General features: G+C 34.4%; 1 protein-coding gene and 2 pseudogenes across 1 annotated transcript; 1 reads left to right on the top strand and 2 right to left on the bottom strand.

The window, feature by feature from the left end:
• Positions 1–4,569: 4,569 nt before the first annotated feature.
• On the bottom strand, positions 4,570–6,489 carry LOC120117382 (protein cornichon homolog 4-like). The gene is made up of 5 exons (XM_039137661.1): positions 6,204–6,489; positions 5,696–5,877; positions 4,838–4,960; positions 4,675–4,730; positions 4,570–4,593 (listed from the first exon to the last, which is right to left on the bottom strand). Exons 1-4 carry the CDS (start codon positions 6,273–6,275, stop codon positions 4,694–4,696), a joined length of 414 nt encoding a protein of 137 aa, XP_038993592.1. The 5' UTR covers positions 6,276–6,489; the 3' UTR covers positions 4,570–4,593; positions 4,675–4,693.
• A 3,902-nt stretch (positions 6,490–10,391) lies between these two features.
• On the top strand, positions 10,392–12,509 carry LOC120117381 (annotated as a pseudogene).
• A 3,318-nt stretch (positions 12,510–15,827) lies between these two features.
• On the bottom strand, positions 15,828–22,518 carry LOC120117380 (annotated as a pseudogene).
• Positions 22,519–26,191: the final 3,673 nt, after the last annotated feature.

The following is a 26,191-nucleotide window of genomic DNA, read 5'->3' as shown; positions in this document are numbered from 1 at the left end:
AATTTGAACATTTTTTCATACAAGGACCATATATGGAGAAGGTTAAAAAGCCAATCAAAAGACTCAAACTAAAAATAGATACGAACAAATCTAACTGCATCGACAAACGAATCACAAAAGATAATTAAGCTATTGAAAGACCAACGAGAATAGCAAATCAGAGCCGAGCGTCGTAAGAAACTATCCACGAACGCAAGATCGCGTATCCAAATTTAATATGAGAGTTTGTAGCAAGAAAATCAACAGAATTACAAAAAAGTATTTGATCAGTTGTGGCCGTCAAATCCAACCCTGAGAAAACATAAAATAAAAAGAAACCAAACGTCTGAGAAAGAAGACAAAATAAGCTACCATAAAAACAAAGAAAAACGTATCACTAAAATATAATTATTCTTATTAAAAAACTAAAAGATAAAGAAAAAAAGAGAACCGATGGTTTATAACCAGCATAAAAATTGGAGTCGTGGGCGACTAAACAAAATAAAAGAAAAAATTGATCTGATCTATAAAAGGAAGAAAAAAAACCCCTCAAGAATAATAGCGGTGAGTAGAGATGAACATTTGTCGGATTTCAATCCGATCCGGATCGGTTTTTATCCGATCCGGTTTTTTCTCATAGAAAAAAAACCGGTTTATAAAATAACCGGTTCGGTTTTTAACCGGTTTGGGGGGCCGGATATCCTAACCGGTGTAACCGGTTTCGGTTTTAAAAAACCGGTTTTTTAAAAAACCGGTTATAAAAAAACCGATTTTAATATTCCACATTGCTCATAGGGAATCGATTCCCCCCCAAGGGGATACCGATTCCTCACTGAATGGTTTGGTTCCGAGATTTCCAGAATGCTCGGAGGGAACCGATTCCCCCATAGGGGGTACCGATTCCCCCCTATTCAACGGTCGAAATATTTGAATTTTACACTTAGGGAATCGATTCCCTATGAGAGGGTACCGATTCCCCCACGCTCCAAGCATTTTTATTAAATGTTTTCACACTTAAACGACTATATTATCTTCATTAATTATCACTAACGTTCAGAAGTGATTCAAGGTGTATTTAAGCAAGCTTAGAAGCCATTGATCAAAGACAGGAAACATCAAGCAACTAGAATCAAGAGAGAATCAAAGAGAAAGCATCAAACCTCAAGTTCGATAAAATCAAATACTTAATTGAAATACTTAATTAACTCAACATAATTGAAATACTTAAATACTTCCAAGTTTGATAAATTCAAATACTTAAAAACTTCCAAGTTTGATAAATTCAAATACTTAAAAACTTCAAGTTCGATAATTGAAACAAAGTTTACGATAATTGAAATAAAGTTATAAAATAAACTACATTGTCATCTCTTCTTCATCATCTTCGCCTTCTTCGTTTGGAGGGGATATTCCAAGTTCGACTTCTTCAATGTGTAAGTTTGCTTCCAAATCGGTATCAATTGCATCTTCTAGGGTGGTGATATGTTGCTTACGAGCCGCTCCATCCAAATAATCCTTTAAACAAATGCATACTTCCACCGACTCGGGACTTAGTCTTGATCTCCGTTGCGATATAACCCTGCCACTAACAGAAAAAGCGGATTCCGAAGCTACCGTAGAAGCTTGGACGGTTAGTAAATCACGGGCCATGGCGGCTAGAATCGGAAATTGTGCTTCCTTTTCTTTCCACCAAGCCAAAATATCTAAACTTTCAAACTCTTCAAATGTCATTTTTGATAGAAAATCGCATAACATGTAATTTCCCAACTCGCTACTTGGGGTGGTAGTACGTGATCGTTTGGATTGGGAATTTACAAGAGTGTTAAAAATATTCAAATTTATGTTACTTGGACGTCTACTAGATGATTCCGCATTCATACTCATTTGATCGTGTATTACACTACTTGATCCGTATTTAGTTAAATAAATTGCAAACATGTCTCGAAAACATTTGTTAAAATAATTTATTTGGTTTTGGACAAAGTTGGGTTCATCATCGGTTAGATTAAAAGCAAACGCAATTTGTTCAATTAGTGTTTCAACCCCACCAATATTTAACGTTGGGTTTAAAGCGGCGGCACAAGTAAAAATGGGGGGAATCTCCTTAAAATATTTTAAAAGTTTTTCCTTCATTGCAAAGCCAATTTCTTGAAAAACTTCGGTTTCAAATTCAAAGTCATTTAGTCGGATAGCCAACAAAAATATTTGATTAAGAACCAACGGGCTAGTAGGGTAATAAACACCGGATAAAAAAGTTGTTGCTTTTTTAAAAACCTCAAGCAAATCGGTTATTTTGGCTATAGTTTCCCAACTCGAATCCGGATAAATGTTTGGGACATGACCCCTCTCGAAAAGCCGATCGTGAAATGTTTGCAATGTTTCCCTTTGCCTTAAGGCTGTATGCATCATCATCCAAGTTGAGTTCCAACGAGTTGGACAATCCAAATTAGGACCCAAAGCTTTTTTATTAACGGACTTACAAAATCGTTTATAATCATTTAGTCTTTTGTTGTTGTTACAAAGAACCGATTTTATCATTGTTTTAAATTCTAATCTAATCGGCTCAATAACCTCCAAACCGGCTTGCACGGATAAATTAATTATGTGTGCAACGCAACGGGTATGAAAAAACGCACCGTCTAAAATCGGTGAAAGTAATATTTTCAATCTTGGAACCGCGTTTGTATTATTCGATGCATTATCAAAGGATATAGAAAAAACTTTATTTTCTAATTTATAAAGACAAATTACCCTTTTTAAAAGTGTAAATAAATTAGCACCGGTATGCGGCTCACCGAATAATTCAAACGCGATTGTTATTTTCATCATTTGCCAATTATCTTGATCTAACCAATGTGACGTAACGGCTAAAAAAGAATTTCCGGTATTATGAGGGGAACTCCAAACGTCACATGTAAGCGACACACCATAACGGTGTTCTTGGAATCCTAAAATCATTTTTTCCCTCGCCGTACGCCACATTTTTATAGCATCTCTTCTAAGGGTAGTACGACTTACTTGAGTATAACGTGGTTGCATTAGTTGTTGAATTGTTATCGTGAAATCTTTATCATCAAAGTGGTCGAACGGCAATGCTTTTGTAATCACAAACTTTGTAAACGGTTCTCGTAATTTTTCGTTGTCGTAAACAAAAACACCACCTTGCGGTGTAAGATTCGATTGACTAGGATCTGATCTTGAGCGAAGTGCCTTGCATGATTTTGTCAAATGGTTCTTCAACGTTGTGTTTCCTTCCGATGCAAGAAACTTTAGACAAAGTTTACAACGCGCCCTCCTCGAGCCATTTGACATCTCACATAAATCGTAGTGATCCCAAATGTCTTTGTTTCGAGTGTGTTCGATCACTCTCACGACTTCAAGATTTCCCCCGACGGAAGATTCAGCCGTGTTACTCATGATGAACAAAAAATTACAAAAGTAAGATTTGAGAGATGTTTAAGTGTTGTGTAATAAGATTTGATAAATTTGTAATCAACCAAATACATCCTCAACCTATTTATACATGTTTAGGGTGGTAAAATGGTAATTTTTTAAAGAAAAAACGGTCAAAAACGTCACAAAACCCTCCCAACGGCTATATTAACGGCTAGTTTTTTAAACCCAGACCGGTTTTTTTTCCGGATAAAAACCGTTTTTTTAACCGGTTTTTTTCAAACCGGTTTTTTATCCGGTAAAAAAACCGGTCTAGGTTTTTTTCTCCAAACCGGTTAAAATAACCGGTTTAAAAAAAATCCGATCCGGTTAAAAAAAACCGGTTTTTTCCAAATCCAGTTTCGGATATTTTTTTCGTAAAATCAGATATTCGGATTTTTTGTACACCCCTAGCGGTGAGCGGCTAGAGTTTTACTATGATAACGAGTATTTAAACAACTTATATTTAAGTTATATTTAAAGTAATTAATTCACACAATTAGTAATTTTATTTGAATAAAAAAGCAACGATTAGATCCTAAATAAATATTATAAATTATTTTTAGAATGATTTAACATTAATTTTACAAAAATAAATAAATATTTAATTATTTTAATTTATTTCTCAATGAGGTGAAAAAACAATTCTAATTTGATATTTAATTTTAATCATAGTAGTTAAATATTAGTTTAATTAGAAATATAAGTAATTATAAAACTTAATTCAGTGGTTAAACATTTGACTTTTTTTTTTGCAAGGATCCCTAATAGGATCCACCTTAATTACTTTTTAACATAATTTTAAGACGATTAGAAAGTATAACTTGAATAAACATTTTGATAAATAATTAATAAAACTTGACCTAACTAAATGGTTGGATGTTAGATCTTTATACATGAGGTTTCGGACTCGAACCCCTAATTATCATTTAATTCGAACAGTTGCGTTATCAATGATTTAAAAAAATTATGAACAAATATTACTTTATAATTGTCTCGTACTATTAAAAAAAATTGTAAGCATATGTTCTCAAAGTAAATAGCTCATTGTTTCAGCAAATTCAGAAGCAAGAGACAAACTTAATATAGTAAAAAAAGAAAAAGAAAACTAAAGTAAGCTAGAAATTCTCACAATCATACAACCCTGAAATTTATGCTATGTATCAGTTACAACAGAACCAACTTGAAAAAAGATGATTGTAAAAGAACAGCCAAATGCAACAATTTAGATCAACAAACAGTTTCGAGAATAAAAAAAAAGACAAGCCGTCCCCATCTTCGGTTAATCATCGACATCTTCTAATGCAGTGTAGATCATCCTAAGAAACACACATGGAAGTTCCCAGTTAGTAGGCTATTAAAGATAAAAAAGCAACATGTTTACAGGGAGGATCTTTTATACTGTTAGGGAGACCAAAAAAAATACCAGAATATGGCGAAGAATATGAGAACGACGACGTAGACTAGTTTACAAATGCGTTGCTTCTTTTCCCAATGAAGCAAGTTGAATATCTCTGTAACATCTACCAGGTGTTGTTTCCGAGTGTAACTGATAACAGGGAAAGTTAGGAAAACAACCCAAAGCATACATGATTTCAACACTATTCAACAAATTATGCAAGGGACCAACAAGACTCTTGCATTCAATCTTCAATAGCTAGTGAGAAAACAAGGTTAATCGTAACCAAAATGTGAATCTCGAATCCATCTAACTTGGCAGAAGAGATAGATAATATTGTTTGCGACTTGCAATACTAAGCACTCTAAATTCTATTGTTTCCATCTAGTGATAAACATTGCCCATAGGACATGCATACACAGTCATAAGATGAATCAGATTTTCTTTACAATTAGTGCTTCAAGGGATAACTCTATAAACTAAGAGAGAGCAAATATGTGTATTAACTGCAATGAGTTTCCTGCAACGTATAGGCATATGAGAAAATTTCAATTTTCATAAGTTCCAATGCTCTACCTATATAATAAGCTATTTGACCATCCATCGATGAATATCTTTGGATAGGTTACACATTAACCTTACGAGCCACAAGGCCCAAAACTCATCAATTGCGTCATCAAACGAGCTCTCAAAGTCGGGACTAAATAGAATTGATCAACCAAACAGACATAGGTATAAATCCTAATCGACAAAGGTTGCAAGCCCAGCATATTAAGGAAGTTGCAGTGAAAAAATTTGAAATTAACATTGAACCAAAGCTAGTTTTCCTCAAAAGAAGTACACCAATGATAAAACGTAGAATAAGAAGAGGGAGAAAGAACTTACAGTGTCACATTGTAGTATAAATATGGAGCACATAACAGTGACATAACCCAATGCCCCGTTAGTAGATAGAACAAGCATAAAAATCCTTGGAGGATAAATTCAGGCAATACCACTTTGTTTATCCTCGATGAAGAGTCATAAGGATTGATGTAATCGAACTCTAAATCAGCCAAGCATATGAGCTGCACCAAAATCATCAAATTTCCCTTTTCAGTTCTCAACATAACCACAACAATCATTGGATGAACAATAACATCACTGATTTCAGTTTTCAAACTTCATTAGTTCTATTTATGTTTAAAATCCAAAACAAAGGGCAGTGAGATAGTATTCCAGGAATCAAAACTTCAACCCCAAATTACCAAACAACACACCATTTTTTACAACGAAATTCAACATACCCAGATAAATGCACACAAATAAATTGAAGAATCTACAAAAACAATCATTACCCACCAAAGAAAAAGCAATACCCAGAAAAGAAGAAAGATCAGGTAAGGGGATTGACCTGAAATACGAGGATAACGAGGAGGGCAACGAGGATGAAGAAAGAAGAAAGCCATATGAAGAGATCTACCATGCCTCTCTTTCTCTACCCTCTATTCCTTGTTTTCTAACTTGGATTTGTTGCTTCGAAGATGAAGCTACGCCGGGTGACAAATGCAAACGGAAGAGCGACGAGGAAGGTTATTATATGGCTTGACTTATTGCTGTGAATCCTTAAACGCTTGAAGTATCCGACCAAAAGTAGCCAAGGGCCCCAGGCAAGACTGTTTTTGAGCTTAAGACTTGGAAGAGTTTGGGGTTTGTTTAACCATTTTATGATTATTTTCACGTTTTACATCTACAACTCCGACTGGTATACAGTTTACATTAAATGAAGGATTAATGTTTGAGGTTTTGATGGTGTACTTAATTATATATTATTAAGGGTAAAGTGCACAAATGGTCCATTGAGTATATGATAATGCTTTATTGAGTCTATTGACTATTAGAAGTTACAAAATGGTCACCCAACTATTCATATGTTCCAAACTCATCATTTTTCATTAAAAATTTGATGATCATCTAAGTTGGACGTTAACCTTCTGATTGAGATATGATAAAATCTAATCCCAAAACTGTTTGAATTGTATAGTCGTTTGAGATTTTCAGATCAAATTTTATTATATCTCAGTCAACAAATTAATGTCGAACTCAAATAGATGCTATTTTTTATGGAAAATGACGAGTTTGAAAAGTATGAATAGTTGAGTAACATTTTGTAACTTTTAATCATTAAGAATCAACAAATTAGTACCCGATAGTTGAAGGATAATTTTGCAACTTATAATAGTCGAGAGATGCAACAAAGCATTATCATATAATTATAGGACTATTTGTGTACTTTATCCTATTATTAGTATGTTCAATATTTATTTGGATAAATTACAGAGATGATCACTAATGCTTAAATAAGTTTTCATTAACGTTATTGATTTATAACAAAATAGTCACTCTGTCATCATCTAAGTTAACAAAAATGTTAATATTTAGTTTTATCCTTTAACTGCTGCTGAAATATTAAATAGGTCTTTAAACAATGATTTTATATTTAATTTATCTCTAAAAACTTTTTAATTTTCAGTTTTTTTCCAAACACTGCAGCACTAATTTAGCCGAAGCAATGAAAGAATTCTTTGATCCAATATAGAGCAATGTCGATATACCCTATACATTCATTTTCTCCTTGGAACATGCCCTACCCTGACTGGGGGACCCTTTGATATTTAATTCCCCCCATTACAAACTAATAGACTCACCATCTCTTTCTTTATCTCCCATCCTCCCCCTGCTGCCACTATGTCATTTCCCACAAGCTTCCAAACCAAGAGAATTAATGGAATTCACAATGTTTATTCTCCTTATCGTCCTCTGATATGTTCACAATGAAACATAAGACAATAATGATTCACCTCTGGTTAATGGTTGTCGCCCTTAGCCTATGTTGAGATCAAGAGTAATTTGGGGAATCGTTATCTTCTTCATCATCTGCTTCTTCTCCTTTTTTCTTGCTATAGTCCATGTGTTTGGGGTTTTCATGTTTGTCAGATATGACCATGGTTCCTGAAGATGAATCGAGGACTAACAATACTCTTAATGAGGAGGGATCTAGCTTCAAGGTTAACAATAATCAAGAACAAGTAGAACTCTCTTATTGCTTCAACTACAGTGGAGGTGGTGAGGTGTTTGAAAAAACCTAAAAAATATTATTTTTAAAACAAATTAGATATATAATAATTGTTTAAGGACATATTTAATGTTTTAACAGTAGTTTAAGGGTAAAACTAATTAATAATCTTTTTTTTTTGTTGACGTTTCCATGTCATCGATATAACGTGAATGTCAGTGGAGTGTCTATTTTGTTACAAATCGATAACATTAATGATTAGTTTATTACTTTTGAAACTTCAATAAAAAAACAAAAACTTGGTCAAACATTAATGACCAGTTGTATAGTTTACCCTATTTATTTTTAAATAAGAAAAATTAAAAGATTTATCTTTCTTTTTACTCTTATTTTGATTACTAAAATTTAAATATTCTTTAATTTAATCATTAAATTTTTTTGCACTCTTCCATTTTCTCAACTATTATTAGGTGACATGGCATTTTATTCATTTTTAAGTTGTCACGTAAGCGCCAATTAATATTTTATTAATATAGTTATAACACCCTAAATTTTACCTACATGTAATGGTCAAATTCAGGATATTACAAAATTTTAAAATTAATTTTCTCTTTCAAAATTAAATATGTAATACCCAAAGTAAAGTTTTAAAGTTCAATAAAATATTAAAAAAAGCCACAAATTGAAGATAAAAATATAGCACTTGAAAACAATATAATAATGAACATGAGAACCTTAGAGAGTGTCGAGTTTGAGATTAGTTAACAACGTCAATTTGAAAGGGAACGGAAACGAGAAACGAGCTATAAAATTCAGTATGACCTCTAAGTGCATAAAAGTAAACATGATCATGCCAAAACATAAATCAATCACATGACATCATATGAAATGCATGATAAGCTAATAAGCCTTATCTACTTGTTCATTTGTTAATCTCCATAAACAGTGTCCCCCCACCTTATTTCTCTATCAAACAATAATATGTAATCGTATTACATTAACAAGCAATAATATGATGTCTAAATTCTGCCAAAAAAATCCAACAACTTCAATATGATGGGAGTAAGGGAACCCAATAGAGGCTATAAGGGAATTAGCTTTGCCTCCACTGATTTGTAACTCAACAAATACAACCACATACCGCTTAAACTGTCGCAAATTCTAACGAACGACCATAAGAAATCTAGGGTGACAACATCCCCAAACATTCCAACACATTTATTTTAAATCCATAAATAAGAGATGGGTAAAGAAGAGACCTAAGTTTCTTGGGCATATCATGTGTATGCATACCATCAGAGTTAACATGCATGTTTCATGTAGGCTGAACGTGAGCATAAGAACCCAATAGAGTCGGGGCACGCGACATATCAATCACATGAGGATGTATCATATCTAGTGGGCAATGATTCGTACTCCACGATTTGGACATGGCCATTAATAAGCAGCTTAGATACTAGTGGCTTTTTAAGGATAACACTGGCGACCATTCTTGCAAAGCGCCCCCATCTCCAACTTTCAGTTTGATAATCAATCTTTATTATTGTCCCAATATACTCCCCAATTTCAATAATGAGGCTAAGCTTGTAAAGAGTAACCGGTTAGCCAGGTAGACGAATCCAGCAACTATTTTGCTAGAGAAAGGTTGAGAGGCATTGAACTTCGAGGTTCAAGGTTCAACTGTAAGTTATTGCCTAACTATTATCTAAGGTCCATCAAAGAGTGCTTTCAAATAGATAGAGCGTGTTTGAAACAAAACAAGAAAATAATCGTTCTCAATATCCATGAGACAGATAGGTTGAGAAGACTTCCAAAGGTCGTAGATTTTATTCTAAAGCTTCATGTAGGCAATACGCCGCCCCATGAGATTAACAACAACCATTTGATCAAATCTCTTATTCGATATGACTTGAACCCTAGGAGAGAAGTCAATAGAAACAAGGCCATCAACAGCTCCACGAACATCTCCCTCCATGACTTCAATATCATCTTTCTCAAAGATGTCTTCTTCAGTCGTCGGTGAAACAGAACTACCACCTATAAAAGTGTCTCTATAAGAGAGCGACGCAAACGGTTCTGGACGTGGGTTCTATCGGACGTGTCAACATCCATCTGCCTCCGGATCACCCGGACGTCGTCCAACGACTCTTCATCAAGCCGACGAGCCTTTTTGGTCAATCGATCTTACGTGGTGTCTTTCCAAAGTACGCAGAGCAAGGGTTTCCATCTTTTTCCAAAGTATCCCCAAGATTTCATTTGATTTTTTTATCAATTTCAAAACCAAAGAATTCAAGTAATTGAACAAAAAAATATTTTTTAAAATTTCAAAAAAATAATTTAATTAAACTAATTTCGGAATGGAGTCACACACCCCCACCCCACTCATAAGATAGCTCTATCCCTGCATGCGGACAAACAGGTAACGACGATCTAACAACTGCATGATATACGTATTCTATATATTATTGTATTACCACTATCTGATACAAGCAACATTACCGTCTGAAAATTTTCATTTTAAAATTCCAGCATCTCTTGATCGCTACACATCTATCATCACCACTCATTGCCTCCACAGTCACCGATACCGCCGAGGCAACCCCAAAGATGTTGCCGTTTAATACGATCGAGGAGGCTACTACATTCCTAGGACGGAACTTGACGGCGGCCGAGACATTCTGGTTCAATTACTCGGCTCGAAAATCGGATTACTATCTTTACTGCCACAACATTTGTTTCTATTCCTGATATTTACTTTGTGCCTTTGCCGTTTGTTTTCGTTGAGATGACGAGATCTATGGGATTCGATAAGTACAAGATTCAGCCCAAGGTTAGCAGGTCGTTTTCCGACATGTTCAGGTGCTATAAAGATGTTATGCGGACGTTTGTTCTTCTTGTGGGTCCTTTACAGCTAGCCTCGTATCCATCAATTAAGGTAATAGTCATTTGGGTGAAAGTTTGATTCTTCTTGGAATGTGATTGATTTAATGATAGTAGGAAACTCGTTTGTTCTTGGGTTTCAATTGTGAATACTTTTGACATCGCTGATTAGATTTTGTTTGGCTAAATCATGTTACAGATTTATGTAAAAGTGTTTGTGCTTTGTTGATAGATGGTTGGGATTCGAACGAGTTTGCCATTGCCGTCAAAATGGGAGATTCTGGCGCAGTTGACGGTATATTTCATGATAGAAGATTACACCAATTACTGGATTCACAGATTCCTGCATGGCAAATGGGGGTATGAGAACATTCACCGGGTTCACCATGAATACTCTGCTCCCATTGGGTTTGCTGCACCATATGCGCATTGGCTTGAGGTTTTGATCCTTGGGATTCCTACTTTTCTTGGGCCAGCAATTGTTCCAGGGCATATGATCACATTTTGGTTGTGGATAGCTCTACGGCAGATTGAAGCTATAGAGACACACAGCGGGTATGCATGCTACAACTAAACTGGGATGGACCGAAGGGGCCGGCTGGGTAGTCGTCCTCTGAAAATTTCATATTATCATATAATTTAAATATTTCTTTGTATTTTCTCTTGATAATCTATTTTACCTCCTAAAATTTTAGAAATTCATCTCTAGTCATCCTGCGTCCCTCCTTTAACTAAACATATTTTATGCATTAGTTTACTTTTCCAATTTATTCACCGCCCTTTGTTGCTTTGTTCTTATGAGTTTCGAATTATCTAATGACATTCAAGTTGAGTACTTTAAGGTTGGAAACTTTCTGCCCCGAGTTAGCCATGGAGCAGTAGTGGATCCTGCTTGTGTGAGGGTAGGCGAGTGCCCACTCTGGAATATGAATTTTCTCCAGATAGTTATCTATTTTAGTAACTATCTATCTTGAAATTTTATTGTGTCCACTCCATGTAAAAATTTTATGTTACTAATATATGTGTGCCTACCTAAAAAATATTTATGAATTCATCACTGCCATCGAGTAACAGTCCTGAATGGTTAGTGTTAAAGCAAACACAGCATTATATGCGAACTGTGGTAGCTTTTGCATTTAAAGATCAATGCAGTTTGTTTGATAATATTTAGTAAAGCTAGTAAGTGCTTCCTGTTGCATAAGCAGCTGTTCATAGTGTGAGTTTTATCATGCAGATATGACTTCCCCTGGACTCCCACAAAATATATCCCATTCTATGGTGGTGCAGATTACCATGATTACCATCATTATGTTGGACAACAAAGCCAGAGCAACTTTGCTTCGGTGTTTACATACTGTGATTATATCTATGGCACTGACAAGGTAATCTAACAACCTGTGGTTACTCTTTCTTGTTCTTTTCTCAATTTAAATTTGATTTTAACACTAACAGCTTTTAATTTTACACTGTAATATGTTTTTTTTGGGGTATGGGTAGGGCTATCGCTACCATAAGAAGGTGCTAAGGAAGGTAAGCCCCTGCACTTCTTTTTCTGTCTATATTTAGTTTTCTTCCAGCTTGATACGTATGCTTGTTTTGTTTTGCGAATAATTCATTTTCCTGGTGTATGATTCAGTTGAAAGAGGAATCAAGAATCGATGGTGCTTTGAATGGAGGCTCGTACTGTGCTCCAACTCCGGATCTTAAATCGGAATAACTGTGTCGATAGAGCCATTCTCTCGAGCTGCCTCGTCAGTTTAGCTCGTGGAAGCCTGATTTCAAGTTGACATTATTGTTAGCACGAGAAAGCAAATTTCTTGAGTGATTCAGAAGAAGAATTGCTTGGCCTTTTGTCTTGTGTAGCTCGAGGAAGATAGCAGCTCTTATTGGTTAGACTTAATTGCTGCCCTGTGTTTACAACCTTTTGTTTAAGCTAAGAGACTGAATCAGAACCAGCAGTGTCCCACAGATAAGTTTAACTGTGAAGTATGGAATCTGCATGCGTTCATATCTTGAACCCTCTCATATCAGAGAATACAGTGAATTTTGCATGTGTTAATCGTGAACTGAACATATGTTTAGAGATTAAAATGCAGCAAAAAGTATTCAGCAATCCAGGCCATGCTTCTGTTCCAAACAGTTCCAATGATATTTTCAATTTTTCGATCTACTACTTTGGACAAGAATAAAACTTTCTAAAATAATTAGTAAAAAGAGAATAGGGTGCCCATCTAACTCAGTCTGTAAAGCGTAAAGCTATTAACCTTTTGATTGTGGATTTGATAATATTACTTTAGATTTTGTTAGAGTTTAGATACTCCTAAAAGATTTTAAAACCACCAACGTGATTGATTTAAGTGGTAAGCATTTTGATTTTACTTAAATAGATCTCGAGTTCGAATTTGTATAAAATATCCGTTGGGAGACTCACCAATCAAAACCAAGTGTGTGGCCGGGTCGGTATAGATTAGTTAGGGTGAAATTTTTTACACGGGGACCAACTTTTATTAAATAAATCAATTGTTCTAAGTTTGTATCCATTAGTATAAATGGTTTTGCAAGCAATCGATTAGATATGAAGGTGCAATTTTTTAAACGGGGACCAACTTTTATTAAATAAATCAATTGTCCTAAGTTTGTAATGTTTGCAAATTGGTCCCTATATATTAGTATGGCATTTTATACGATCAAACTGGACTCTAATACAGTAATTATCATTTCATTACTCATAGGTGGCATTTTCTGTTTGATCAGACCAAACGTCCGAATCGAATAGGGACGTTACACCCAAAATTTAAGAATTGATCCTATCAAGTTTTATTTTAAATTTGTGGATGATAAACCGTCGTGCTATTTGTTATTTGAATTATTGATCAAGTGGTGGGTTCAGTTTTTTAAATCGAATGATTTTAGACCAAACCAAACGTTTAAATCGAATAGGGATGCTACACCCCAATATTTGGGAATCAATCCGATTAAGTTTTTTCTTTAAATTCGTGGATGAATAACCGTCCTGATATTAGTTGAAGCAATTGTGGCAGAGGAATTTGGAAGCAATGGCGGTTGTGAACTACAGTCTAGAGCCTTTAAACATCGTCAATAAGAAGTCTTTAGAGAAAGAAGTTGAGATGACGAAATCTAAGTTGATTGCAAATATGAAAAAAAAAATTAAGACCTTTTCAGTCATTGATGTGTGCGAAGAGTTGTTAAAGAAACAATTATTGGAACTGATTTACACTTGCATGGGACAGAGCAAAACATTGTCTCTAGTCATCTCCACCATTCTGACCTCAATTGAAGATGGAAAATAGCTAACAATGATGTGACAATTTCAAAGAGCAATGGTAAGGGAAATTGCTGCCATAGAGGAAACAAGTTCCTTACTTGAGGATTGTTGTATGATTGCATACAAAAGGAAGCTGAAGCCCTTAATGAAAAAGGTGGTGACCAAAAAAGAGAAAGAAAAGGGTAAGATGAAAGGGAAAAAGAGGATGAGATTCCAGCGGAAGAGCTTGAGAATGTCACAACAAACTTGGCGAAAGAAGAGAACAAAGTCGCGACATTACCTACAGCAAAGTAGCAAGAGAAAAAGGGAAAAGAAAATGAAGAAAAAGGGTAAAAGAAAGATAAAGAAAAGATTGGCATTCCCTTGGAGGAAAAAGAAAGTTGAAAGAAAATGGCAAGGGACTACTTTGGTATCTTTTGCAGGTTTATGTTGCCAAACCAAAGTTCTGTATATATGAAATTTTAACCTCAAACATTAATCATAAAAGTGACAGTTGTTTATGAACTCTACCTAATTAAATGTAGCTTCGATGCCTACAACTGTGAGCAATTCCTCTGAAGCTGCACATTATGATAGTAGAACATTCAAACGAGTCAAATGTGAAGGTAAGCTGCACGGCATAGAGGAAGACTCCTCTACCCATGCAGAGGAGAATGTAGCTTTATGTTTTAACCCACGACTTTGGTTTATAATTAGAAGTAGGTTTAGGGGTTGCATCTCTCATACTTAAATGGTCCAATAGTACTCCAAGCCCATTGTCATAGCAGAATTTTTTCTGGTGTTATTTACATATTCAGCGCAAGTCAGATAAAGATCGTTTGTACTTGTCATGTAACCCACATGTCCCACAAGGAGTTTGTTCGGCATGCAAGTGAAAGTGCACAAATGGTTTCTTAGGGATTGGGAGTCCTCTTTAGTCTTGAAAGACAAGAGTCAAACGGCCAGTCAACAGGTTATCTCGCGTGGTCAAACAATGTCAGCTCAATCAGTTTAACACCACGTCAGCGTTCTATTACCCCTAGTAACGGTTATGAATGTCAGGTCAAAGTTGGCTTTTGCTGAAAAGTTTCAAAACCACGAGTTAGCTTGAAACGGGACTAAAGAGATCCCCGAGTGCACAAAAGGAACTAAATATGTCACTCTAATAAGCTTATAATGTCCAAGCATGGTGTTAAGAGAAAAAAATAGCAACTCCATGTTGATAATGTTATTAATAGTTTGCATACATCAGGAGGGTAGTGAGTGAGGTTAAGAATAGAAAAGCAGAGGTCTATCAGATGTCTGTGAGAGATTAGGCACCAGGTTTCCTTCTACTCTAACAATAACTTCCAGGCTGAAATAAGTTTGTTGGAACAAATCATTATCGTCCCGGAAATCTGTACAAAAAGTAAGAAAAAATGATATAATATTAAAATTAGCTCTCAATGTTTACTAAAATTATTATTTTGGTCCCCATTCTTTTTTTTTTGGAGCATTTTGACTTCAACATTTCATTTTAAGGTAAAAAAACCTCAAACAATTGATTAAATAGTCACTTTGACTCTTAATTTTTTATTTCTAGAGCATTTTAACCTTCAACGTTTCATTTTAAGGTAAAAATGCCACTATTTTTGGAGTGTTAACCATTCGTTAACTAATAATTTCCACCCATATAACGTTGGGGACAAAATTTCTAAAAAAATATGGGTCAAAGTGACCATTTGATAAATGTTGGGGTTTAATTTTGACATTATTCCAAAAAGAAATCGTCTTAAGAACGGAATGGTGTTAGGGTTCATTATTTAGAATCCAGGGAGTTATTTACTATTCACTATCGACATTAGTCGAGGCAGACATTTCCCCTCTAATGTTAAAAATGGCTATATAATGAAATGAAGCATCTATAATTTACCAGGACGGAGCCAACCGCACTTTGCGAGCTTCCTATCTCCGCCAGCATTAAATCTCCAGATCATCCAAAGAGAGTTCATTTGCAGTCAGCAGCTTAACTTTCTGCAGATGAGCAAATTACAAAGTCTGGTCAGCTTTTTGAAGAATTCTGCAAAGTAGAATGATAGAATTACGGGCCGTTGAAAATCATTACTGTGATAAACTGAGGAGGATCAACAATACTTGTTGAGCCTAAAACGACTTCCCTGTTCAATTTTCCTGTGAGCTTGTGACACACTCTTAGCTGTAAGTAAAAGGATACTTTTAGGAGACAGTATCCCAAATGTGTATCATCATAAAACTCATGGTCTTGGATAAGGAGATCATAAATTTTCCATACCTCAGACCTTGTAGCTCCACCAGCGATAAATACAAAAATGCGTTTGCCCATCTTCAAATTGCTCGATGCACGTCTCAGTAACGAATCACTGAGATGACATAAGAGCATTAAGGATAAGAAAGCACAGGGGTCCTGACAGTGGCATTGAAGAATTAGAAGGAATGACTACAAAGGTAGTTGCTAGGGAAGCACAATCAGCACCTTGAATACCCATCGTCCGAACCACGAGGCCTAGCCCATGTCGGTGTCCTCCTCGATCTCATGGAATGAGCAACTGGAGTCTCATGTATTAAGGATACGGCTGTAGATGTGCCATGGAAACTTGGACTAGGATCATTCATGCAAGGATAATCATCTTTAGATAGTTCTCCTAAGCTAAGTTTTTCAACAAGTTCCTGAAAATGGGAAAAAAAAATCATGTGCAGGTAATGTATTATATGTCAGATGCAAAGTTGCACAACTTCTTTTACTCGTTAGAATAAGTTATTCGAAGATGTATGAGCCTGTTATGCAACAAGAAAATTGCAGTAATAACCTCTCATTGAAGTTTAGTTATTATCAATGAATTACTGCTTAGAGATTTGGAAAAAAGTTGCATTAGAACATAAATAGAATTGAGTTGAGATATTAGTTGATTATATAATATTTTGGAGGTCTAGACACAGTATAACTAAATACATTGGAAAAGCATATCGCAGAAAGAGGTCAAGATCTTTTTCATAAACAAAAACATACATAGAAAATTATAGATTTCCCACCAATGCCTCCAAAACATGATTTTTATAACCAAAAGAATTTAGGGTAAAATACGCATTTAATACCTCAACTATCACTTTTGTTCCATTTTGGTCACTCAACTATTTTTTCTAAATAATACCTAACGTTATGATTTGGTTTCATTTTGGCCACCCACCATTAAAAAATTAACATAAATGTTGACGTGGCATTTTTATACTTTTTCAATGATGACGTGACATTAACTTATGATGACACGTCAGTAGTACCGTTAATTTTTTAACGATGGGTGACCAAAATGAAACTAAAACGTAATGTTAGGTATGGTTTTAAAAAAGAAATAGTTGGATGACCAAAACGAAACAAAAGTTATAGTTGAGATAGTTTGCCCAACAATTTATTGCATTTCTATAAAGTGGAAATTGAAAAATAGAAGTTACTCAAAATTGCAAGTAAAATGCTGCTAGTCACAAATGTAACAAAAAGAGGTTTCCAAATAATGAACCCAAGTCTAAACATACCTCTATTATAGGGTAAAAGCGTGATAATTGCCATGTTTCTTGCTCACCACTACGGTCTTTTCTAGCTGCTGCACGCTTCTTCTGGCAATCCATAAGCAAAGGAACAAGGAAATAGGGATAAGAACAAATATTAACAAGCAAACAGAAATACCAGATCAACCAACAAAAGCAGAGTTTCAACTGGCAAAACATTTACCTTATGAATATCAAACTTCAAAGAAAAACCACCTGTAGAAACCTTTTTGGACTCTGAAAACGGGGCAAGCAGCCTCATATTATTCACAGCATTAACATCGTCTGGTGGTAAATTTGCTAACTGAAATTTTTTTAGAGCCATGAAGTTGGAGAAACATGTCAATTACTCAAAACTGTTTGAACTCGAATCTCTAAACGAAAAGGACAGTCGTAATCGAGTAGGAGAATAAATGGGAGGGAAGGGTGGTGATGAAGTAGAAAGAATGAAAATAGAAAATATATTGCAACCTTAATCAAATTAAGACCCTGTTCACCCTCAAGCTTCTCAGGGTAAATGGCTGCAATAATCATCAACAAACGCAAATTATTCTCACGACATACTACCTGCAAAAAGTGGTATTTCTATCTTTTAGAAACTGGACAGGGTAGAATACCTCTGTTTATACTAGTTAAATTTCCTACCTCTTTTGTAGTAAAATATTTAAGTACATCTTTCATTCCTGCATCGCCAAAGACAAGGTCTTGCTCCAGTTGCCCAAGTTCTCGAAGCTCTTGATCTCTGATGATTCGGTTGATTTTTCCAGCAATCTGCAATAAAAAAACTGAATCTGTATGAAGCCACTATATCTTTGACAGTAAGCTGAATTTTCATTCAGTTGTAAAAAATCATGATTCATACATCAAAAATTGGTTAGGAAACACACAATGCTTCTTGATCCATTAGCATCTGTTTTTATTCAGCAAATGTTGGCTGCTCTTAGAAATGGATAAAAGGTATAACTCATAAATCGTGTCACAAAGAGAAATGGCATCAGCCTGATAGCACAAAAAAATCCTCATGAAACATCCAAATATTTTTAAATGTTTGTTTCATCACCAAGGTTCCAATGAGAATTGGACAATTAGACAGAGGAAAGATAGGATAATAGATTAATAGCAACAGTGGTACTAAAGTACTAAATACAAAAAGTAGCGTCTAGATTCAACGCAAGGATACAAAGAATCTGATCATTCAGAGAAATAAAAGAAACATGCACCATAGAGAAGGCTAAAACAGAAATGGAGAGTTTTTTTTCTTAGAATGGAGGGCAGATATCTGGGGCAAAATATTCTTCTCGTTCACACAGGAAAGGAACTGACCTCTACATGAAGGGACAGCTTCTCAATCTGTTCACTATATTGTGGCAATGCTTGAATCATTTTTTGTAAATCCCTTGTAGAAATTTCACCACCATCTCTATAAACACGTTCAATTTTAAGGTGAGAGGAGTAATGATGTAGCTAAAAGTTTCAAATAAATCCAGAAGGAAAAAATGTATGGCATTATCATATTTAGAATGTTTAACCCAGTCTTTCAGAAGCTGCATTTAAGTATTAGTAATTTCTTCAAACATCATGGCATATGAAAATGAGCACATAGATAAACCATACAGCTGAAAATATCAACTTCAAAAATCAAATAATTAATCTTAGAACCATATAATAAAAGCTCCAAAGTCAGTTGCAACAATTTTCTATATAATGAATTGAATGATGAATAGCTATTTGATTTTAAAAAACTGATAAAACTACCAGGAGGTGCAAAGTGACAAGACAATATACTCCATAAAACTTTTATGCATATCATGAACAAATTAAAAACAGCATTTACACAAACCTTGAACCATGCTGAAGTTGTGCAACTTTATTCTTTGAAGCGAAATTGGTCATCTTGTCATGCAACCGTTCACTAGCCTAAGAATACACCCAAGGGTAAATCAGGATTCAACATGGAGTGCTACGTTGATCAGACTCAGGAGTATTGGACATGATATAGATCATACATGGATGTGTTTCATTTCTGTTAAGTTTTTCCTTCTATCATGCAATCAAGACCCCATTTCCATGTTCCATTTTACATGCCTGACAAGTGTCCAATCTAGGCACTTGATGTAAATGAAAAATAAGAGGAATAAAGGTCTTATATATGAAGAAGAAAGCACCACACATACATCTGCTATATGAGCGTGTCGAAGCTCAAGCCATAACGGATCATGCTCGTCCAAAAGAACCTCTTTTTTCTCAGGAGGGTTTCCTGTTTTGCCTGGAACCTAAACAGTACACTTGCTTGATATACAGAAACCAAAAAGTTCATAAATAATTTAAGAACATACTGAAACTGACAACAGCACATACCTCATGCACATATTTATTCCCCACCATATTCAGTAGATCATGGCACATGGCATCATAAGTCCACTCATGTATGACAGGAGCGATCTAGATAAGAAAATTAACCCATTTATCAAAAGCAAATTGAAGAATGCAAAACAGATGACATTAGCATCAACCAATATTAATATGCAAACCTGATCTATAGATCTATCAAGGATGAGCAACTCGCATGTTTCGTTCTGAGGGAAGTTAGGAATTGATTTACATTTTACAAGACAATTCCATATTCCAGCTGCAAGCTTGGTAGGAATTAGATCACGTAAAGTAGTCATGGTCATTGGATCAAGAGACTTGGCAGCTCGGTAGCGAACAAAAGGAAACTCCTAAAATATTAAGACGTCTAAGAAAACTTTCACTACATTTGAGAATCAAAATTCAAAAAGCGAAGCATATACCCTTAATGAAGCAAATACTGTGGCAATGCGGGTAGCCATCACATTCAAACTCGCATCAGCTTTGCGATATTTTCCTCATCACTAAAAAGGTCCTCAAGAGCCCTATCATTATCAGTGATGAAACCCTGTAGTGTGAAAATCACAGTTCACATGATAACAATGCTGATAAACCATTACCATCAGTTTGGGGGGGGGGGATTGATGGAGCAGAGAGAACTACATGTGAGAGTTCAGACAAAGTTTTTCACATGAGCTCTATCTAAATAACGATAAGATATACAAGCTTCAACATATCATGAGAGACTAGATTAAATCTCAAAGTTAAAAGTTTCCAAAACCATCTTGATCCCAAGATAGGACATGTCAGTGGTTATATAAAAGGATATACATATATTGCTAGTTCTTCACGCCTTTATAAGGACTTAATTTTTGCCAAAACTTGAATCTCATATTTTAGCCTTGAAGTTTGTAGATGCAAGTTCTAAGTAAATCTAAATGAACTGGTCAGCACAAGAATATGAAATCACTACATGGGCTATTAGAATTTTTTCAGGAAAAGGATGGTGATTACTATTTTAAATCAGTTTGTGCAAGTGACAAAATTACCTGGCTGTCTATTGTAAAGTACTCCAAGTTCATCTGCATATGATAACCAAGAAGCGATCAACACTAAATAACAACTCAACAATCAATAGAGAGAGCAATATGACAAGTTCGCACGATGCATAATGCTTCAGGCAAACTGGCAATCTAAAAGAGAAGGGGGGAAATCCCTAACCTCGCTCAATGCACCAATACGAGGCAAGACGGTTGTATCCTTCTTGATGTGATCAATTAATTCTCTTGAAACAGGTGAACTGAAGTAAACAAATGCCCTTTTACACATACCAAATAAAAGAAAATATATATCAGAAGCTGTAATATGCTCAAAATTCAGAAGATTTAACCACTCATGAAATGCACCAAGTAAAAAGCATTTCACATACTTCTTGTATAAGGGAGTCCTTCCAGCCATATCTGACAAGAACATAACAACACTGCAAAAGCACAAAAGTGACAATAAAGGGTGAGAGGGGCAAAAAGAACCACGAGAGAAAATGGACAATGTTGAACTGTGTCGTATATATGTCTCACATAAACATTTCCCTCTACTGATTAGGATAACAAAATCTTCACATTAGACATGCATGCATCCTTACTTAAAGGGAAAGTTATACTAGAAAATAGAAAAAAATAAGGCTTCAGCTAGGTTAATTTCGGATTTTGGAAGTATGATATGAGACCATCTAAAATATAGGTAGTCAAATTATTAATGTAGACCTATGGTGAAATGTTCAGTATAAAGTCTGCAACTGTTTGAAAATAGATTACTTTATCTGCCCTGTAAATGTAAAATTTAAATGTTTAACAACAGAGGGGAAAGGGCTAAAATGTAATCCACATATAAAAACCCCATCATGTAAGGAAAATACCTACCCCAGCTAAAGCCTTAATAATTGAAACTAAAAGTAATGATAAAAGACATTACTTCTCTTTGGTTGGTTGAATGAAGTATATAGCATCCATTGAAGGCAATGGCTGTCTTCGTTTGAATAAGTCTTCTACCACTGCGTAACAAAACCAGAATCATTAAACATACAAGAGAATTGATCCTTGAAAATTTAAGATGATGGCATAACTTATGTAGCAAATTATTATTTCATTGTCCACCCTGTTACAGAAATTGTTATGCAGCAGTATAAATAAAACGAAGCTTGGCTTACATGAAACTCCTTCTGCTGTGATGTCACCCATCTTGCAACAGTAAGACATCACCTTAACCGTAAGTTTGTCCATAATTAGCACCTACTTAGAAGGGATTGAAAAACAAGATAAATAAGAATTTTCCCAATAACCAGAAAAAATACCAACGGAACAAAGCAAAACAATTAATGACAAAAAAAGCAAATCATCATACCTTCCAATTGGATTTTGTGTCCTTCATTTTTGCAGAACGAAGCATTTCATGTAATAACCCTTTACATACATAAAGTATATGTAAAACATTAAATCAGTTCAGCCACCCAATATTAGTCAACAAGATTATGCCTAAGGAATAAAAAAAATAATGTAATATAACACACACACACAATTCAAATCCATTATAACCTTGGTTTTTGCATAAAAAATAGAAAAGAAAGGAACAAGAAAACTAGATTCTTACAGTCCAGACACACGCTTTTAAGCTTTAACATGCATGTGCACCTTGAATATACTAGACAAAACATCCTACAGTTCTACAAAGTGCACAGATCGCAATTGTTTTTAACTCCTCTCTTTTACATATTTTCTCGTTCATATTATGTGTACTCTCTTTTACATATTTTCTCATTCATATTGTGTGTACTTTCATAACAGAAAATCAAGGATAAACTTTTATGCGATGAAATCAACTATAATTCATAAAAAAGGGAATCCTCATGAAACATATGATCCTTATAATATATTTCTCATAAAAATGCAAACAATGCAGTATATAGCACAGTCATGACATTAATTTTATGTTTTTGAATTAGCATCGTCGGAAAAATAGACCATTAACGTTCTTTAATCAATATTTATACATCAAAATCAAAGAAATCTAGAAAAGACAGTTATGCAGATTAGTTATGAAATGATCATATTACCTTTTCTTTTTGGGTTTTCCTTTTTATTTTCAAACTAAATTCTTCAAAAACACAAATTTAAGTCTAGCGGAATTTATTGTTGAGAAAATCATCAACTTAACTGACAAATTCATAACGAAAATATGTAGTTGAAAATTCCATGATCAGGTTGGAACTATCACTGACATTGTGAAACCAGATAAGATTATAAGCAGATGATTAGAGAAGAGAATATTAAAACAAGTTTAATGTATATTGAATAAGGAATATAAGAGTTCACTTTCACGGCTTTGCTTAAAATTCTTGTAGTTGTGGTCGCCACCGGCGGGGGAAGAATCGGAATCCGAATTCGACATCGTTTAGAGAACACTCCGATCAACCGATCCAGTAAAATGTGAAGCGAATAGAGGGAGATCAAAGCGGAAAAGTAAAAGGGAAAATGAGAGGAAAAGGTATAAGAGATTGCATATTTCGTTCGTTTGTTTGTTTGTTTCCTTTTAAGTAGAAATTATTATTAGTTACAACTATATCATTATGAGAAATATAGGGAAATTAAAATGGGCAGGTGAAATGAAAATGAAATTGTTTTTATTAATTTTTCATGTTTTTACAATATTGGATGACGTGTTGCATGCTATCAAATGTTGAAACAGCCAACTAAATATATAGTTAATAGATTAGGTAAACTACACTATTGGTCACTTTCGTTTTAGTTTAGTTCAATTTTCATTATTAAATTCTAAAAAATATAATATTTGGTCACTTTTATTTTTATTTAATTAAAACGTTTTGGGAGAATTTTTGGACCGAAGTTTCTTCCTTAAGAAGGGCCTTCCCACGGATATTTGCTGTTGCAATTAGAAAATCAGATAAAATTAGCGATTTGGTTCCAAGATTAATGGTTCATGGAAATCAAACATTGTGATTAGAAGGATCTTTTTTTTAATTGAGAATTTAATATTTGGAATGAATTCATGAATATGGTCAATAGAGCTGTGAGTGGCTGTTTTGCTTTGGATTGTTTGATATAGAGGGGCTCTCTGAATAGATTGTATTCTCCCAAAAATTTATGTGCTGATGCAACATGTATTGGAGTTGATAAGAATAATTTCTGGAAATTGACGTGGGCCAATTTAGCTCCTCCAAATGTAGAGGTGTTTGTTTGGAAAGTCGTTCTTCAAAGAATTCCTTCACTTGTGGAATTAGCCAAACGAGGTGTTACGAGATTGGAAGCATATGTGTCCTGAGGAGCTGGAGACGATAGATCATTTGTTATGTCATTGTAAGGTGGTGTGAGAAATTTGGCAAATGTAGTGTTTTATGTGGAATCTCGCATCGTTTTTCCAGGTAATGTGAGATGCTTACTTATTGTATGGAATAGTAAACCAATTAGAGATACATCCAAACTTATTGTATGGACGATGTGGGTGTGTAGAAACGATATTATCTTCCATAATAAAAGCTTTAATGAGGACCATATTTTTTGAGTTGACTATCCTTGGGGTTGGTTTTTGGTGCAAAAGTAAATGGCCTTTATCTTTCCCATCTATCATTGATTTTGTTAGATGCCCCAGTGCCACTGCTTGCAGTGTTCTGTAGAACCGAAGATCTGGCGTGAATTGCTAAATTGCGTTGTATTTTGGATCTCAGATAGCTTAAGGTGGGTCTTGTTGGATTTTTGGTGCGGTTGATGGAGAAGTTTATCTGTGTTTCTTATTTGGAATCTTCATGCTTCTCGGGTTTTCTTGGTGGATGGGTTGTTTAGTCTCTGCAGTATCACAGTTGTATTATCCGCTCTGAGGTCACTACATTATTCGCTATTTATGGAGAGCGTGAAGGTACATTTTGTTTGTGTTGTTAGCTGTAGAGATGCCGTCTCTGTGATTGGACTGAGGATGTATTTGTGAAGCTGTTGAGTTTTGGAGGTTTTTCTTAACGAAGCTCGTGTCTTTGTCTTATTTTGTACGGGTTGCTTTAATAAAAGCATATAAAACTCCCTTTAAAACAAATAGTGGTAATTGTTAGAAATTTTGATACCATGAGAATTAGATAAATTATATATGATGGGATTCTATCTTAAACCAATGGAGATCATAAGAACTGATATTTTTTCATGTAAAGACACGAATCAATAAAAGATTGAAATAATGATGGTTGAAAAATAGAGAATTAATTTGTAGTGGATCAAGTTAATTGAGCATGTTGTATTATTATGATGAATAATATATACTAAACATGGCGTGTATATGAACAAAATAACAAAAACATGTCCAAAGCAGGGAATAATCAAAACTCATGTTCTAACTCTGTTACTCTGCAACCGCTATGCATCACTAGAGACAATCTTTGTCCCATCCTCCACTTTATTATTTTTTACTCTGGCCTTTTCCCCCTAAAAAGGGAATGTCTCAGAAAAGCCGGGTTAATATACGGCTAATATACAGCATTACCGGATACATTAAATGTATTTAATAAATTCGGTTTAGCGGTACCTATTATGTGACAACTAATAATGTTTTAGGTAGAAAATATGAAAAACTATTAAAAATTTGGTAACGGTAAACTTGGTTACGGTAAGTATCTATCCTTTTATAAAAGTGTCCATACGTTTAACATATCAAGTAAATTTTACCGGTTTTGTCATAATGAATCTGGTTTTGTCATATTTTTACTTGTTATATTGTAAATTATCTATCCTTTTTATAAAAGTGTCCATACTTATTTCACTGTGAAAATATATTTATTATTATCTTAGTAATATTGTTAAATTTAAAATCTAATAATATTTTATAAAATATCAAAACAATCAAATAATTTTTTGTGTAAATGAAATTATTAAATTAATATTGAGGTGGAAACATGAAACACTATAAAAAATTTGAAACATAAATTACATAACTTTCAAAAAAGTATATATCATTTTTATAAAAGTGTCCATACTATTTCACTGTTGAAAACATATTTATTATTATATTGGTTAATATGTTAAATTAAATGCTAAATAATATTTTATAAAATATCAAAAACAATCAAATAAAATTTTGTGTAAATTAAATTATTAAATTAATATTGTAGGTGGAAAACATGAAACACTATTAAATAAATTGAAACATAAATTACATAACTTAAAAGCAGTTTTAAATCCTAAAAAGTGTCGATACTTTAAAAAATAGATCGATCCAAACG

The sequence above is a fragment of the Hibiscus syriacus genome, unplaced genomic scaffold (genome assembly GCF_006381635.1).
Source record: "Hibiscus syriacus cultivar Baekdansim isolate YM2019G1 unplaced genomic scaffold, ASM638163v2 tig00110319_pilon, whole genome shotgun sequence".
NCBI lineage: Eukaryota > Viridiplantae > Streptophyta > Magnoliopsida > Malvales > Malvaceae > Hibiscus > Hibiscus syriacus.
This window is presented reverse-complemented; position numbering and strand designations above follow the sequence as displayed.